We start from the raw sequence: 18,307 nt of genomic DNA on the forward strand, positions 1-18,307 counted from the left end.
ATGTTTACTTACATTTTAAAATTTGGAAAAAACCCCAAACAAACAAAAAACAAACCCCTCTTCAAAAATATTCAATATTGAACTTAATCTTATGTAGTCATGATATTGACCATTGGTTACAGTTGCAAATTCAATGTTTAACATTTTCATAGTGTAAATGCTTGTTTATTTATGATGTGTGTCTACAGGAAAGATGGGCAAAACTTTAGAGGGATTTCATAGTATGGGAGGTAATTTAAATATTTATATTGCCAGAAATAACTTATTTTTGTAGTTGCTGATAGCGTCGTGTTAGATCCAAGGATTGCAGCGTGGCTGATAAACCCCAGCGACACAGTTCCCTCTTTTGAACATTTAATAGAGAAGTATTTTGAAAAGCCTTTTTCTATGGGAACAGTAAATACAGATACAGGCACTGTGAGAAATGCGTCAGTAAGTAGTTTGTTTTAAATTGTTTGTGGTTGGGTTAAAAGGGGAAGGAAATGATGAAAGAATTGTTTTTGCTTAGAAAATATTACAAAAAAAATACAGATAATGCTTTTCTGATTGAAGAAAAATATTATATTAATACTACTTGTTGGAAATCTAATTTTAAAGAAAGGAGAGAAGGGAAGGGTTCACTGCATTCTACCAATATGGCATCCTATTCTTCAGGAACAGCTGTAAAATTCTGCTTCAAAACTGTAAAGTTCAGTAACAATTAATATATAATCGGATCTTTTTTTCTTTCCACCTTCCTAAAAACTGATTTCCAGCTTTCCTTTCCAAAATGTCTAACGCCTTGTTCTCTAATTCCTGTGAAATTGTAGCCTGTATTTAATTTAAAATTAACAATTTTCCTGAATTTCACAGCTGGTGAAAATACCATATTGTCAGCTGAGGAACAGTAGGAAGTCAAATGTGAACCTTCAAGCATGTGTATGAAAATTTTGTGAATTCTTATTCTCAATAAGAGAGAATGCTTAATCAACTTTTTGAGGAGTTATTTCTAGCACTATAGAAATGTCCTAATGTCTGTTAAATCTTACTTACTGAATATTATAAAATTTCAGTGTTTGTATTTTGGGCTATGGTGAGCTATTTTGGCCACATTAGCCTTCAGAGGTTGTTTGAATAGTAAAAATAGATGTGCAGCAACGTAATTGATAGGATTTTTCTATAAAACCTTTCACTTTTCAGAAGCCTTGTTTGTTCAGACATAGGTATAGTAACGTGATTATAGGGCTTCCAGGGTACAAATTCACTGATATCAAGTGGGCTTAGAGCACGGACAGAAGTCAGTTATATCAGCACATACCCATCAGTATACACATTTTGGAGAAAACAGAGCCTGTTTACTTTAAAACGCTAGCTGTAAACTGCAGTTGCTCAGAAGTTACTTCATGCATTAAGGTATTAGTTTAGGGAATGGACAGGCAAACAAGCAGAAGCTATAAACTTGTTGGTTATTTCTACATGTGATGTCCCCTCCTGTGAGTCAGCATCCTTAATCTTGTCTCTTTCCTTAGCTTGACTCAGTCTTTTATTCTTCATGTATCACATCTATTCTTACTTACCATTTCCCAGCTTTGTCACGCTGATTCCCAGCTCTGAGTTAAATATTTAAGTCTTATTTCCTTTCTGCCCTATTTCAGGTCTAGTTTGTTTCCTTGTCCCAACCATCTCCAGTGCCTTTATGCTAACTTGTTCACCCAAGTCCCAGTTAATGCTTCCCCCTAACATCCTGTGATTTTTTTTTTTCCCACCCCCAACTCCCACAGCCTTCCTTATGTAATTAATTTGTTCCCTGGACTCTCCCACTTTCTTTTTGGCTTCTCTGTTTGCTCAGTGAGTCCTAGTTCTTCCCATGAATCCTAGCTCTTTGCCAGATTTATCTCTTCTGACTTTGCTGGTAGGTTCCTAACAGTTGTCTGTACTCCCAGAGGGATCCAGACCAGGTGATATATCATGTCTCACGCACCACTGCTTCAGTTAAGCTCCCTCTGTGTTGTGCTACTCTTGTCCACTCATCATAGTACTTGGAATGACTGCTATTTTATTCTGAAGTCTGCTACTCACCCACACACATTCTAGCACAGAATATGTACTACTTGCCCCTTGTCTGTATATTTGATGCTGTTCCAAAAGGCTCAGTAAAAGAGATCATAGTCCATATACCTTGAAACCTTTGCTGGAAGAGGTGCTAAACATCATGCTGCTCTTGTCATTGCTGCATTTGCTGGTGAGGAATCTTGGTGTCAATTGAAGCCTGTCATTGGACTTACTTGCACCCTCAGCAAGTTTGCTGATGACACTAAGCTAAGTGGTGCGGTCAACGTGCCAGAGGGATGGGATGTCATCCAGAGGGACCTGGATGAGCTAGAGAGGTGGGCCCAAGCAAACCTTATGAAGTTCAACAAGGCCAAGTGCAAGGTCCTGCACTTGGGTCGGGACAATCCTCATTATCAATACAGGCTGGGGGATGATGTGATAGAGAGCAGCCCTGCGGAAAAGGACTTGAGGGTACTCGTGGATGAAAAGCTGGACATGAGCCAACAATGTGCGCTTGCAGCCCAGAAGGCCAGTCGCATCCTCGGCTGCATCAAAAGAACCGTGGCCAGCAGATCCAGAGAGGTGATTCTTCCCCTCTACTCTGCTTTCATGAGACCCCGCCCGGAGTACTGTGTCCAGCTCTGGAGCCCTCAGCACAAGAAGCACATGGACCTATTGGAGCGGGTCCAGAGGAGGGCCATGAAGATGATCCGAGGGCTGGAGCACCTCTTCTATGAAGACAGGCTGAGAGAGCTGGGGCTGTTCAGCCTGGAGAAGATAAGGCTCTGGGGAGACCTTGTAGCAGCCTTCCAGTCCCTGAAGGGGGCTTACAGGAAAGCTGGGGAGGGGCTGTTCACAAGGGCATGTAGTGATGGGACGAGGGGCAATGGTTTTAAACTAGAGCAGAGTAGTTTTAGATTAGACATTAGGATGAAGTTTTTTTGCAATGAGAGTGGTGAAACACTGGAACCAGGTGGTGGCCCCATCCCTGGAGACATTCAAGGCCAGGCTTGATGAGGCTCTGAGCAACCTGATCTAGTTGAAGATGTCCCTGCTTGCTGCAGGGGCGTTGGACTAGATGACCTTTAAAGGTCCCTTCCAACCCAACACATTCTATCATTCCACCTCCCGAAAGGGATCAAGTAATTTGTCTGTTGCTGAAAGGATGGTATTTCACAGACAGCTTGTTTGTTCCAGAACCAGTGCATATGAACAAGGTTTCTTGGAGACAGGTTCATGGCTTTTCACTGGAGTGTGGGCCTGCTTAAATTAATCTGTCTGGGGTAGAGAGAAGTCCTTATTGAGGACTAGACTGTTATAAAGGATGAGGACCAGTGGATCTACATATTTCAGCTTTGAAGAGAGCCCTCTGCATCCTACCTTCAAGGGCCCACTGTTTCTCAGTCTTGCGGTGTTCAAGTGTGCTGTAAACAGAGGGGAAGCCTATACAGTAAGTGTCCATGTTGTCTACTCACAAACAATGCTGAAGTTGTGTAGACTAATAGCTCTTGAACAGATGGGGAACTCACGTGGGTTGTCAGTGGAATTCATTACCCCGTTTTAATGCTTTCCTGCCACTGGGGCTTGCGGGGACATGGTTTCCACTAGCAGACAGCAGCTTGTGTAGAATCTGTTTAGTTTTATCTGTTGTTCATCTTGATTCATATGGTCATTTCAAGATAAAAACAGCTATGGTCTAGGCTTAAGTGTGTTCTGAATGACTGCAACACCAGTGCCCCCATTGTTTTATGATATGTGGTAGGAAAAAGTGTCTACAGCAAAGCTTACCCCAAAACTGGGGTAGTTCTGTTTTTAGCATTAAGTAAACTTCCTGTAACTAATAGGTGCCTCCCACGCTTCTGTTATGCTCGGAACTTCTCCTCTTTTAAAAGTCAGTTGGACCAATATTATAGTGTTCCTGTGATGGCTCTTCCCCAGCTGTGTACTAGAATGCTTGCCTCTGTAGCAATAATGTGTTATAATTTGTCCTAATATAAACTAATTTTCTGTCAGTTATGGTTCTGTTGTGTTTGTGCAGTAACAAGTAATTTGGATTCCTTCTGCATTCTGTTTGGATCAAATAATGGATGAAGCATTGCTCTTGTCAGTCTGCATCTGCTGTAATGCTTTTGTTCCAAACTTCTGTTTTTCTTCAGATAATGGGGCTGTTTTGCAAACAGTACACCGAAATTGTGAGTTTTATGTACACGGAAGATTTTAATACACTTTGGAGGATGGATTACATTTACCTGTTGATTTACAGCTGACTCTTGCACTGTGAGGGCACAGAGTTAAGTGTTTGGCTTGTAATGGTGTCTCAGTCTGTGCCTGCCCTCACTCCTTAGAAACACGACCAGGAGGTTCTGAGAGTCATTCTGAAGACAAGGGGGAGCCAGCTCAGGGAGCAATTCCTGCAAAAGACCCTGTTCAGATGGAAAAAGATGTCCAGAGAAAGCTTCTCACAAGCTCAGAAGGGTCCTTACCTCCCTCAAAAGAGAAGGAGGATCCTCCCCTGTCCGTTAATTTTGATATGATTTTTTTTTTTAATCTTAGATCTCCAAATTAAGGATTTTTCTGTTTAGACTGTATAGATCCTCCTTTAGGAAGGATTTCGAAGATTTCCCAACCACTTTGATTCTTCTTAACTGCTTTTGCTTCAAAAGAGGTACTGTTCTGGCTGGACAGATTAAAAGCCCTGGAAGACCATAGTATTCTGACATCAGACCTGTTCTTAAGAAAATATTCTGGGCAGCAATTTAATGTCAATCTTTCTGTTTTAGTCCATAATTCACAGCTTAATGACATTCAGTTTAGTGAGTGATACCACATCTAGTTACATTGCATATACTCTTCTAGTTGATAGCATCCTGGTTTTGTTCTTTGCAAAATACTGGACATTTCACTGAAACTGAAGCACTGTCTTCATTTTCTATGCAATCTTAGAGGACAGTGTATATCTGATAACAAGTAGAAACATCCTTTTCTTTCCTTCTTATCACAGAGGACCAAAGGAAAGATTCTGAATATATCAAAAAAGTATGAAACTGTGAAATGGGCAGCAAAGTCAGATTTGGTAGCATAATTCCTGAGAGCTTACTCTGGTAAGGAAAGCGCTTTCTAGCTCAGTTTGAGTGGAGAAAGCAGAATATATTTCTTTGGGAGCATATTTTTTCTCCCAACTGTAGGTATTTCATGAGAGCAGTAAGGTAAGAAACCTGTAGAATAACTGCAGATCTGTAGAGGAAAGAGACTTCAGCAGCTCATTGCGTGAGAGTCCCTCTTAGTGTTCCCTCAGATAGGAATGCAAATAATAAAGCAAGCATAAAGGAATTGTGATTATTCTAAAATACACATAGGGTGAATGATAAACTAGAAGATGGATAGCTTACAAGGTGCCCAGGAGACCCTCTCTGCTTTTCCAATTGAGAAGCCTTCAATGTGATTTCATGGCTATTTGGTTTACCGTCAATATATTAATTTTTTTTTAAACATTTTTACTGTTCTTGATGGAAAGATGTAATTCACTTGGGAAGCAGATTTTAAATTTATTTTGAACCATGCCTATGTGTATTAATTTAGTAAAAATGATCTTGGAATACCCTGTTCACCTAGAATCTAGCCAAATCTAGGTCATTCTCCAGCAGTGTGGCTACTGAGGAGGAAACAGTGAGTGTTACCAGATTATCATCTAAAAATGTATAGGATTTTATTGGCCACAAAATTGATTTCTGCTCTGATGAGTCCTCCATACGATGTACATTGCATTCATGTTGTCAAACATAAAATCGTAACCTTAGGCATACTGCAGTTCTACTTGCTATTGATTTTTTTTTCTTAAATATTTTTTTTCCCCAAGCTATCACAGACAGGAATCTGCAATCAGTGCTGCAGTGTGTGATAATTATCTTGCATTCTGGGTTTCTTAATTAATTTCTTAATGTCTGTCTTAAAGTTTTGTGGCCAAGTTGCTTCAATACCTCAACTATATCTTCAGAAGTATTTATCAACACAGAGTAAATGCCTGTTTTTAAACAAATGACCCTTAGTTTAATTTCACAGTTTTACATAAATTAAGAACTATTGTAACATATCATGTAATTCCATGTAACATTTTCCTGCCTCCAACACAGACCAGTATGTGCTTCTTGGGGAAGTGTATATGGACAGGCAAGCATATAATCGTAGTCCTCTGGAATGCTCTCCTAGGTTCTATGGTTTATGGCCCAGGAATTTTACGCGACAGTAAAAACACAGTGCTAGTGGTTTTGCACTTAATGACTTAGATGCAAGTTTATTCCATAATTTTGATTGTTCAGTCATCACTGAAGATACAGGCTGCAGGAAAGAAAATTTACATCTGCAGCATTTTTTACATTCCAAGCTTTCCTAACAGGAATTTAGTAATGAAAAGCAGCACTTTATTTTTTACATTTTTTGTATTAGCCTGATAAGAAATTTAATTGACTGACATTAAGTTTATTTTAGTGATTGTGTTCTTTGAGCTAAAGATCATATTCTCAGTCTGTATGCATTTCAAAATGGTCTTCTAGCCAGCTGAATGAGGTGGCATGGCTCTGTGCAGAACACCTCTGGAACAGAAGGGAAGAAGTGAATAGTTTGGGCACAGAAGAGTGGCAGTACTGATAGGATAACGAAAATTGGAAGGCATTTTTCCTCATTCTACAAGTAGTAATGGAATTCTGACTTCAATGTCAAAGGCAGTGTAGTGATACTATTTTTCCATACTCGGTCTATGCAAAATGTAAATAAAGGAACAGGTAAAACCTTGAGTATTCATGATCTGTACTGTTCTGTTCATGAATTGTGTTTTTCAGAGGTCTAAGAACATTTCTAAAGTGTTAAATCTAATAGGAGACGTACAGAAAAATATATTTATATAGTTTAATCCCTTTTAAAATAGATAGTGTTGTATACATTTTTATGTTAGCATTAAAACTCTTGATTTATTTATTTTACTTATTTATATCAGCATCCAAACTTAGGTATGAACTTGGAGAAGCTTTATAATGTAATGATGGACCTTGCTCATGACTTACAGGTAAGATATAAAAAGTAATTACTCAGATAAACTTCTGATGTATTATAGTGAATTAAAGAGAGTCAGTGATGTGCTTCTCATTCAAATCAAAACCTCTACTCAAGTTTAATAGAAGGTTTCAATCCCTACTGGTTTGCAGTGCTGGTCAACATTTAAAATAAAGTTGTCCATCAGATTTGTCATTCTTTTCCAGAAGGAGGAAATGGTTATTCTGAAGGTTAATCTTTAGAAAAAACTTTTCCTCTGCAACAGTTAACTAAATATTTAAATGAAGATTCTAAGAACAGGAAATGTTCAAAATGTTGTGACTTTTCTTTTGGTATTTTAAAGCTGTATGAAACAGTCTAAAAAGTGTTAACAGAGTTAAAACAGAGTATAGCTGCATTTTTTTGATATATTCCTTGTGTACAAAAACTCTCAGCATATCTATTGCTCCAGATCGTGTTAGCCAAATACTGGTTGAATATTGGAACAGGCTTCCTAGAGAGGTGGTTGGTGCCCCAAGCCTGCCAGTGTTTGAGACATTTCATCAATGCTGTTAATCATATGCTTTAACTTTTGGTTAGCCGTGAAGTGATTGGGCAGTTGGAATAGGTGATTGTTGCAAGTCCCTTCCAAGTGAACCATTTTATCCTGTTTTAGCCCTTATTGCAGTTCAGAATGCATCTCAAGAAGTCTTTTAGTGGTTTTTTTTGTTTGTTTTCTCCCTGTAAGCATATACCTGGAAAAGTGTCAGAACTTAGGGACATGCTCAGATTCTGGTGAAAGGTACATCGTAGGGTCCTAGGAGGTTTTCTTGAAATTGATGATAGCGAGTGTAGGGCTTGGGCCATTAGTTGATGGAGCCTTATTAATCCGGATATCAAAGTGGCCCAGCAGTATGATGAAATAATCTGTGAAGGAACAGAAACAACAGGGAAACACCAAAGGCACAGAAACACTGAAAGCCAGTCTACAGGAGGAGTTTTTAGGCAAGTGTTGCTGTCCAATTGCTTCGGGGGTTAGCGAAAAAACAGACTTCCTGTTCTTTGTAACTAAATTGGGTACATAACACCATTATCTTTTATTTTCTTCCTAATAAAAACAAAATTGTGAATTCTGAATGATCGCTTAATTCTTCAAGTGAATAAAGAGGGATAGCTGTATGTCCTATTATAATGGAGCTTGCTTTAAAAATAAACTGTCTAGAAAAATGAGGTGTGTACAGTTCTTTATTACTATTCCTATACAAAGTGATTACTATTACAAAATGTATTTCTATTCCCCAAAATAGGAAGTGATAATGAACAATGGTATTTAGATACTATAAAATTTACACTAAGTGGTATTTCATTCCGCAAACGATGTTGTCATATAAAAAGGGATTATACAGATAGGAAGTGATAATGGACAATGGTATTTAGATACTATAAAATTTACACTAAGTGGTATTTCATTCCGCAAACGATGTTGTCATATAAAAAGGGATTATACAGAAAGTGAAATACTGCTTACTGGAAAATACATCCACATAATGAAACTGCTGTGTGTTTTAAGATAAAATTGGCTGATACTGAAGAATTTATTTGTATCTTGCTTTACAGGTTCAAGGTTTGTGGAAATTATTTTACACATTAGAGCTTCCACTTGTCAAAATTCTGGCAGGTATGACAGTTCGGTTTAAAATATGAATCTTCCCTATTTTCAGAGCTGCTGACTGTGCTCAAGCAGACCCTTATACCTCAGGATACTAAATGTTATCTTAGCCTCATAACAGGTGTATGAGTTTGAGATTCCATTTTACAGTCTAAGAAGCACGTAAGATCAAGTTTGTCAATTGTAAGTGTTCTCAGTATATAATTCTATTTACAGTGATGGAAACGCACAAAATACATGTGAACAAACAAGAATTGAAAAAAACATCAGAGATTCTGGGGGTAAATTTTGTCTTTATTTTTTCTTTTGGATATTGTATAACATCGCTGCTTTTACTGAGGATAGATGATTAAAAAGAAGAGGAATCTTCTTGTTTTGTGACAGTTTGGGGTTTCTAGTATTTTTATTATTATAAATATAACTAATGATGTTTATATTTTAAGATACATCCATGTTTATTTAGGCAAGCAAGCAAGAGAAGTTTTCTTTGTTAGCCTTGCCGCAGAACTGAGACTGCTTTGCAAATGCAGAGGTCCTTTTGTGTTATGTGTTGTAGAGTAAAAAAAAAAAATGTAATGATTCTTTCTGAACCTACAGTTATCAGTAACCATCTTCCTGAGAAGAGACAGATATTTCTATCTCTCTCTTTGTAAATAAAACACTCTTTACAACTTATGTGTTCTGAGAGTTCTGGGGGTTGGACTAGATGACCTTTTAAAGGTCCCTTCCAACCCAACACATTCTATGATTCTAAGTTTGCCATCTCCCCATTAATAAAAATAGCTACAAGAGAATCCTATTTTGTAGCATAAAATCTTACTAAATAATCATAGTGGTCTGACAGATTATTAATTTGCCAGAGTGAGTTGCATATCTCTGTTTCTCACAGATCTCTATAGTCTTCAGTAACCTAAATTATTTTCCTGCAAATTTCGGTCCTTTTCACTGCAGTGAAATCCCTCTCCCAGATCATGAAGAAATACATATTAAAGAGTATATGAGCAATCTACTAAACCAAGCATAGCCAGCAATGATTAAACATTACCAAATACCCTATTTTTAAATAGAAGTCCAATATACTCATATATACAATATAAGGTATGTTTTATATATATATACACACAGGTATTGAAGAAAATAATAATAATAATGATGTAAACAGAATAATTCTGATGTACTAATTTATAGTTGCGACTCAAAGAGCTTGAACAGGAAGCTCATCAAGTTGCTGGAGAACGATTCCTTTTGACGAGCAGTAGTCAGCTCAGAGAGGTAATATTTATACTACTCTATTGTTACAGAAATCGTAAGTTCTGTATCTTGTTATTGATACAGAAGAATTATGAAGCATATAAAATTGTCCTTACAACTTCAGTATTCTTTTTCTTTGATAATTAATTATCTTATTTTCTGATCTTGATAGAGGGCATATTAGTTCTTCATAAATCTGGCAATATTGGATAACCTGTATTTGAATGTATTTACATAAATTATGCATTTGTTTTTAGTAAATATATGCTACTTTTTCAATAGCTCAAAAATAAATATTTGATCTTCTCAATTCTGTGTTAGTTCTCTTTGCTGCGGTATGCTCTTATTTTCCTTGAAATCTGTTTTCTAGACTTAAGTTCGGGCACCAAATTATTTTCCTTTCTGTTTCAGCACTTGAAACACTGAAACATTTCTCTCGTGTTTTTTCTCTTACTGCAGGTACTATTTGAAAAGTTAAAACTTCATGCACTGTGTGAGAAACTTCACAGGACTGAAATACAACAACTTGTGTCCACCTCTGAAGTTGTGGTGAGATGGCGAGGGGTTTTAAAACCATCTGCATAATTTAGCAAAACCTCTAAGTTATATTCCAGTGAAATTGTCATTTGTCTAAAATTTTCCTAGCAATCTTGATTTACTTTTATATTGTACAAATTACACTTCATTTACTTAATGTCAGCAATGAAAGTTGCAGTCCACAATGGGGAAAAACAAACTAGCTAGTGAAGCTAAACTTTAGCTATAAACCATGTTTAAAAACTTCAGTACCAGCATGCCTGTATGACTATCTTCCTCAAAGGAGGGAGACTTTCTTACTGGTCAGATTTTGGTAGCTCAGTATGACTGACTGGTTGGCTGTAAGAAACCACTGGTGAAAGAAAAGAACATTCATGTAAAATCTGCTAGTGGAGAAAATAGCGACCCAGACTTTCTCTTTGCCACCAGGAGACTTGGGCTAAAACCGTGTTGTCATCTCTTTATGGATCCTTAACTCATTCATTAATACTACTTAAAAAGGTTTGTAGGAAATTATTTGATACCTCTGGTTCGATTTGGGAGTTGTTGGTTTCTTTGTATGGTCCAGTGTTTTACTTGTGTGCATGAATTTTCCTCAGCCTTTTTTTTTTTTTTTTTTTTTTTTTTTTTTTTTCCCCCTCTGTGGAGATGCTTGTCTTCAGTAAGAGTGGTTACATTTGGAGGCAGGTCTGCAGGATCTTGATAGAATCTTCTTCCCTTAGAGCAATAATGACTGAGCAGTTTAGATACTTTGATACACCTGTACAAGACATCAGATGTATCTTCAGATTTAGTGCAATGAATACTGCACGTACAAAGCTCTCTAGTTCTTTCTTCTGTTTGTGTTGGAGCAGTTAATTTTCAGCAATGCAGACATTCATGTGAGATCCAACACAAGTGCAGAAACCTGCCAAAAACATTTGTCTAAAAATTATGAAGTCAAGACAAAACTGCAGACTTCTTGGTAACTTGAGGCAAATGTGGATGCCCCTTCCTTTTCATAGATTCATAGAATCGTTTAGGTTGGAAAAGACCTTTAAAATCGAGTACGACCATAAACCTAACACTGCCAAGTCCACCACTAAACTATGTCCCTAAGTGCCACATCTATACCTCCAGGAATGGTGACTCAACCACTTCCCTGGGCAGCCTGTTCAATGCTTGGTAATCCTTTCATTGGAGATTTTTTCCCTAATATCCAATCTAAACCTCCCCTGGCGTAACTTGAGGCTGTTTCCTCTTGTCCTATCTCTTGTCACTAGGGAAACGAGACAGAGCCCCACCTCTCTACAATCTCCTTTCAGGTAGTTGTAGAGATTGATAGGGTCTCCCCTCAGCTTCTTTTTCTCTAGGCTAAACAACCCCAGTTCCGTCGGCTGCTCCTCATAAGACTTCTGCTCTAGACCTTTCACCCTTTCACCAGCTTTGCTCTTCTCTGGACACGCTCCACCACCTCAGTGTCTGTCTTGTAGTGAGGTATCCAAAAGTGAATACAGTATTCAAGGTGGGGCCTCCCAGTGCCGAGTACAGCAGGATGATCACTTCTCTAGTCCTACTGGCCACACTATTTCTGATAGAAGCCAGGATGCTATTAGCCTTCTTGGCCACCTGGGCACGCTGCTGGCTCATATTCAGACAGCTGACAACCAACACCCCCAGGTCCTTTTCTGCCCGGCAGCCCTCCAGTCACTCTTCCCCAAGCCTGTAGCGTTGCATGGGGTTGTTGTGACCCAAATGCAGGACCTGGCACTTGGCCCTGTTCAACCTCATACCATTAGCCTCAGCCCATTGATCCAGCCTGTCCAGATCCCTCTGTAGAGCTTTCCTACACTCAAGCAGATCAACGCTCCCGCCCAGCTTGGTGTCATCTGCAAACTTACGGAGGGTGCTCTCAATCCCCTTGTCCAGTTAATTAATAGATCATTTTGTTAAGATAATAATAGTAATGAAATTCCTTCTTAGAAGAGAAGAAGCTTCCGTATAGCTGTACCTGTTTCTGATTTGCTGCCACAATTCTATTGCTCTAGTTTACATAGGAGTCAAATTAAAGGACACAACACATTGCTGAGAGTGTACACCTCTGGAAACGTAGAAAGGTAGTATTTGTTTCTCTTGTGTGAAAGAGAAAATTCAACTGTTGGGCCAAGTGTCTGAACTACCAGATATGATCTCTGAGGTAATGTCAACAGTATAACCATGTACTCAAGGAGAAGGACATTTCATACATCAAATATGTAATCTTGGAGAGTGACAGAGCGCCTTGGGAGATTGGAGGGATCAGTGAAATGGAATACATGCCATCTTTTTGTGGGAACATATTTGTTGCAGTAATCAAAGCAATGCTTTTATCTAGTCCACTACTCTCTTTCCAACAACTGCTGAGACTTGGTTATTTAGAGAAAGATAGGCTGAAACCTTCCAATAGATAAATACTAGATAATTAATATGTTGTCTTTCCCTGAGAGCAAGAGTATTTTGTCTGTTCAGGTTGGTGAGAAAATGTCTTCCTCCAAAACTTTGTCTGTTAAGATTGTTAAATAACATAATGTAACAGAAAAGTAAGCCAGTAATTCACATTATTTTACAGCTAAATAAGTTGCAAGATCTTCATCCTTTGCCTAAGATAATTTTAGAATACCGTCAGGTGAGCTGATATTTTTCACATAATGTAGATGTACTGAAGCAAAAATAGTAAGAAATATAACGTATTTACACCTAACTAAAAAAAGTTGGCTCTAATGTAAGCTCATTCAAATATTCATTTAAATTTTGAAGCTGTAGGTTTTCTTAAGAATTTTTAAATTTAATGTTTATACTTCTGTTTTGCAGTATTTTAGATTATATCCAGCAGATATAACTCTGTTGCAAAAACAATTGGAAACCTTCACTGTTAAATTTGTCTAGTGCTTTAAAGCACAACCCTAGGGCAAAACATTTATTTTTTGAGTTCTGAAGAAGTACTCTGCAGAAAACGAAGGAGATAACTAGTTATGGGGTTATTTAGGTGACAAGCCTCCTCGAAGTCCAAAAAGACCTACTTAGTCTGCTCTCACACTTAATGTTTGGGTTTTCAGTGAACGAGTTTCCAAGATTTAAAAAAGAAAAAAAAACCTGCGGCTGGGGTTGTTCTTTTGTATGTGTGTGTGTGTGTCTTTTTTGTGTAGTTTATTGACCCTGGGGTTAAAAGTTGTAAAAGAATAAATTCCAATAGTTCATTACTAGTATCTGCAAAGACATGGCTTTAGGTTATAACCAAGCACTTACTTAGCTTATGCTAATAGTCAAGCTATTAGTGGGTGTACATCCATTATCTACTAACATAAAACTGTCTTTTAAAAAAAGCCTACAAAACAATTTAATATGCATTTGGAAAATAAATTCTTTAATTTGAAAAATCTCTTATTTTTATAAATAAGTATTTATATGAGCTCTTATGTAATTCAGGTTCACAAGATGAAATCAACTTATGTGGATGGACTACGAACGTGCATGAGAAAGGTATAAATATAAAAAGTAGCCTGTAAAATATGGTATTTCACATCATAAAAGGATGTGAAATGGTTACTGTGTTTACAGTTTAAGAACTTTTATGTATAGAAAATTATAAAGTATTTCTTTTTGATTTTGTAGTCCTGATGCAGTGAGTCTTTATTACTGATACTTACATTAAATAAAACCTAGAGGTATGTCTTCATCCATTTCTTTTTGGGGATTTTTTACTTTACTTGACTACAGGGATTTATTTCCTCTACGTGGAATCAGACAGGAACTGTGACTGGCAGGCTTTCAGCCAAACATCCAGTAAGTGAGCCTGTTAAAAGATTTACATTTTAATTAGAATTAAAAAATAATATTATTTATATAAAATATCTAATATTTTTAACACATTAAATGTTAATTTTCATCTTAGTCTAGCAGTTGCCATATTTTATGAAAATGGTGGACAAAAAAAGCTTATTAAATGGGTGGTTTAGAACACTTTTTCTTATGAATGTTTTCTGTTATTTGTGGATCAGAATTTAATATTATTACCTGAAGTTTACCTGAAGTAGAGGGGTGGAATTGTGAGCCATGCACGCACCCTCTAAAATTCCACCAAATACTTCTTGGTAATGAATTCCTGGTGTTCATGAACCACTCCTTGTAAAGGATCAGTGAGCGCTGGGAGGTACTCTGGGGATTATAGGAAAAAAAGGAAGCTCTTTTTTTCTGGAATTTGGCTTCAGGCCTCATAGCAGGAAAGGGCTAAGCTGGCTATGCTGTTGCTCTGGAAGTCTTCCGGATGCTTATATGGCTGTGACACTTGGGCTCTTTGTGCTTCCTCTCTTGTCTTTGGCTATAATGATCTCCAGGTACATGCTGTGGAATGTGTTTTACTTGACTTTTTGGACTGCTAGAGGCTTGGGATTTTTTTTGCCGAAGTGGCCTTTTCAAGGGCATATTTGATTATATTTTATTGTACCATTTTACTTGGAGTTTAGGAAGCATACTGACCTTTGACTGTAGGGACTGGTGAGGCCTTTTGCGTTCCACTTCTGTTGCAGCCCGTAGCTGAGTGGATGAGTGTGCAGGACCTGGTGTGGGAGGAGACAGGGTTGCAGACTGCTTCAGGGCTCAAGTCAAGGCATAGGTGGGGGAATAGCAGTAGAAAAGTAGCGACTACTTAGCTGTGGAAATGTTCTGTTGGGTTTAATCATTGCCTTTCTTAGCGAAGACTTGACCTCTGGTCCTGTGGGAGAGGGGGAATATATGCAGAAGTGTGACTTGGCTCATGAAGGCTAGAGGGAATCCATGAGGCCTTTTAACTTACACCCCAAAGTATTGTCAGTTCTTATCCATGCAGGTTTGAGTACTGCTTATCTGTCTATGCGGGTACTAGCCTTAAGCGTCACGGGTACAAATGGCATTAGAAGCTTTCTGCAGTCTTGGGAGAAAGGCCATGGTCTTCCACAGCTTTATCTAGGAGTAGAGATGTTAGACATAACCATATGTTGTGACCATTTTGCATGGGTGTCTCCTTGCAAGTCCTGACTGGTTTGGTGACTTTTGGAGTTCTGGCAGAAACCTGTCTTGGGAGGTTCTCATCCTCACAGTACAGGTGACTTCCTTAGCTCTTCTTTTCCCTGTCTTCACAGTTCAGGTTTCATTTATATCTCTCTACCCTCATGGTATGTGTTTCCATACAATTTGTTATCAAAAAATTTATAGGAAGTGCTTGTGCTTTTTGCTGAGTAAAAAACAGTGTCTAGCATTCTGAATTAACAATGGAATGGAGGAGTGTTACAGATGCCCCCATTTCTCATGCACCCATATGGGGGAAAGTGATGGGAGAGAATGGACAAGGTGATCACGAAAGTCACAGTTTGCTGAATATTCTGATGTGATGCACAGGCATTTACAAGTCAGAGCTGAACAAACAGCTGTCTTGAACTGCATACAACACAAGGTGACCTTTGGTCTGTCATGCTAAAAATGACACGGATCTACTTCTCTTAAAGGTTGTTTTTCTCCAAAATAATGCTGCTAAAATTAGCATCCAGGGTTGCCTGAGGCCAGCTTTTCCTTATAAGGAAAAACATCGGTGTGGCTTTTTTTGTGTGAAATGTTTATGGAACTTATACCATCTGTTTCTGAATCATTTATTGATACAGAAGATAGACTGCAGTGCCCAGTCACTTACTGAGTGTTAAAGTGTTAAAGAAATCACAAATATTGTAGATAATTTTGCATTTACTATGATGTTATGTAAAATTTTAGCTGAATATTTGCTGAGATAGTTTATTTTTATAAAACTGTAAGAAGTGATTAAAGCAAAATGTAAGTTTAAATCAGATGAAGTGCTAATTCAAATAGAAAAAACATCCCATTTGCTGCAGTGATTGTGGGAGATGGAGTTCTCAACAAAGTTTTCATCTTTCATTTGTTTTGTAAATGTGATGGATCTGTCTGTCCTCTTTCCTTTAAGGCATTGAATGGAGTCCAGGAGGGATTTACTCACAGGTTTAAGGAACAATGACCAGATATTAGGTACAGAGCAGGATTTCTCTTTCAGATAAACTGTTCTGTGATCTTCTTTCAGACAAACCTACATCTGATGTATATTTTTGGCTTTATATGGGTTTCTCTCAATAGATAAACTTATTCAAATTAATTTTTATAACTTCTGTGTTGCAGCAACTTAGAGGAGGTTTCTTCATACAATGTTACTTCAGTGGCTCTCCCTGTGTATATCTATTTTAGTTTAATTGTGCACTCCATTTCTTCCCATTTGCTTTCTTCTCTACAATATGTGCTCTGTGATTAATGCATTTTTCACAAATAACAAAGTGTTCTATAATAATATAGTACATCATTAAACAGGGACACATTTGATTTTGTAATCTGCTATAGTACTGTAACTGTCTATTTGCTACTCCCTAAGAACCTGCGTATCTGAAACCTAAAAGTAAACATAAACCCTAAAATTCTTCAGTCAAGTTATTTTGTAATGTACCCATAGACTCGTTATTTTTTCCACTCTGTGATGGATTGCTTATGACTATTAGGGGAAGTTAATTAGGTTTATTATTTGAATATATTATTTTTAATTAATTCTTGCATAAATATATTGCTCTCATCTGCATTAGGATACTCCTTTATTATATTGCTTATAGACAACTTTCCTATTAAATATGTTTATTACATTCATAAAGATTTGTTTATGTTATCCAGACCTACCCTGAAATACCACTTTCCAGCCTCTCACCTTTTAAAGCAAAAAAGAAGTTATGACAGAGGTGGAAAGGCATAAAGCCAATTAAGGTGAAGCCTCTTTCAGAATGAACAGAGAGAAATCCTAACTCAAGATATAAAGATTGCATATAATTGGATGTTATAATTTGTTTTAAGATGTAAACTTCAGTGCTAGAATCAGATCTTCTGTATTAAGGTTTCTTTCCTCTAGGCTTCTGCAGCAGGGAGAACTGAAATGCTACTAATGAGTTTACACTTTTATACTTCAGAAGATGTTTGTATCATTAAACTAAAAAGCATAAAGTGGTGGGCTTCAGGGGGCACTTCCTTCCTTTTAGTAACAAAAAGTTATGCTGAAGATAGATAAAAAAGCATTCCTATTTCTCCCCAGGAAAAATGCGTTTACTAGCTTGTCCAAAAAGGCAAAGAAATAAAATAATTTAACCTGTCAGTCAGAGAAGCATGTTAGCCTTTGATTTGGAAAGCACGAATGTAATTCGAAAGAGAAACTAATTAGAGTATGTTGAATGTTAATGTGCTCAAAGATGGACTATAAAAAACCTGAAATATTGACTCTACCTCAGTCTCTCCAACAGATATAAGTAACACTTTCTGATAGTGAGTGCATGATAGAGAATTGCATGCTTGTTTGTTACTAATAGTGTTTGGAATATGAATAATAAATTACCTATCTGGTTTTTATTCTTATGGGAGTGACAGTTTCTTGAATTAGAGACCCCTCTGAGCAATTGCCATCAAAAATGAGTTTGTTCTGTCAATTAACTTAGCAAACCAGTTTTTCTGATTATCCACACTGTGTCTGTATTCCTTCCCTTCTGGCCTGTCTTCTGGACTGAATGGACTAATTGTCTCTGAGATAAAACTGAAATGTAGTTTTGGAATAGTTTGGTGATCACTTGTGGACAGTGTGGATGAGATGCTGCCTGTTTGTCTCCCTTTCATAACACTGTCCCAATAGGTTTTACATCCTTGGCATATCCACATGCGCACACCAAACAAGGTGGACTGTCATAATCATGCTATCAGAACTATAGTGACAGC

The 18,307-nt window shown here is 37.5% G+C and overlaps 1 protein-coding gene across 1 annotated transcript in view; it reads left to right on the forward strand.

Annotated features, from left to right (window-relative positions):
* The window catches only part of POLN (DNA polymerase nu), a 110,139-nt gene that overhangs the window by 21,094 nt on the left and 70,738 nt on the right, over positions 1-18,307 (forward strand). Inside the window, exons 7-15 of the mRNA XM_054203011.1 lie at positions 275-432; positions 7,022-7,090; positions 8,674-8,734; positions 8,942-9,006; positions 9,914-9,997; positions 10,436-10,525; positions 13,101-13,157; positions 13,958-14,011; positions 14,249-14,314. Coding sequence (XP_054058986.1) covers positions 275-432; positions 7,022-7,090; positions 8,674-8,734; positions 8,942-9,006; positions 9,914-9,997; positions 10,436-10,525; positions 13,101-13,157; positions 13,958-14,011; positions 14,249-14,314 — 704 coding nt within the window. The remainder of the gene's footprint in view (positions 1-274; positions 433-7,021; positions 7,091-8,673; positions 8,735-8,941; positions 9,007-9,913; positions 9,998-10,435; positions 10,526-13,100; positions 13,158-13,957; positions 14,012-14,248; positions 14,315-18,307) is intronic.

This window comes from Rissa tridactyla, chromosome 5 (genome assembly GCF_028500815.1).
Source record: "Rissa tridactyla isolate bRisTri1 chromosome 5, bRisTri1.patW.cur.20221130, whole genome shotgun sequence".
Lineage (NCBI taxonomy): Eukaryota > Metazoa > Chordata > Aves > Charadriiformes > Laridae > Rissa > Rissa tridactyla.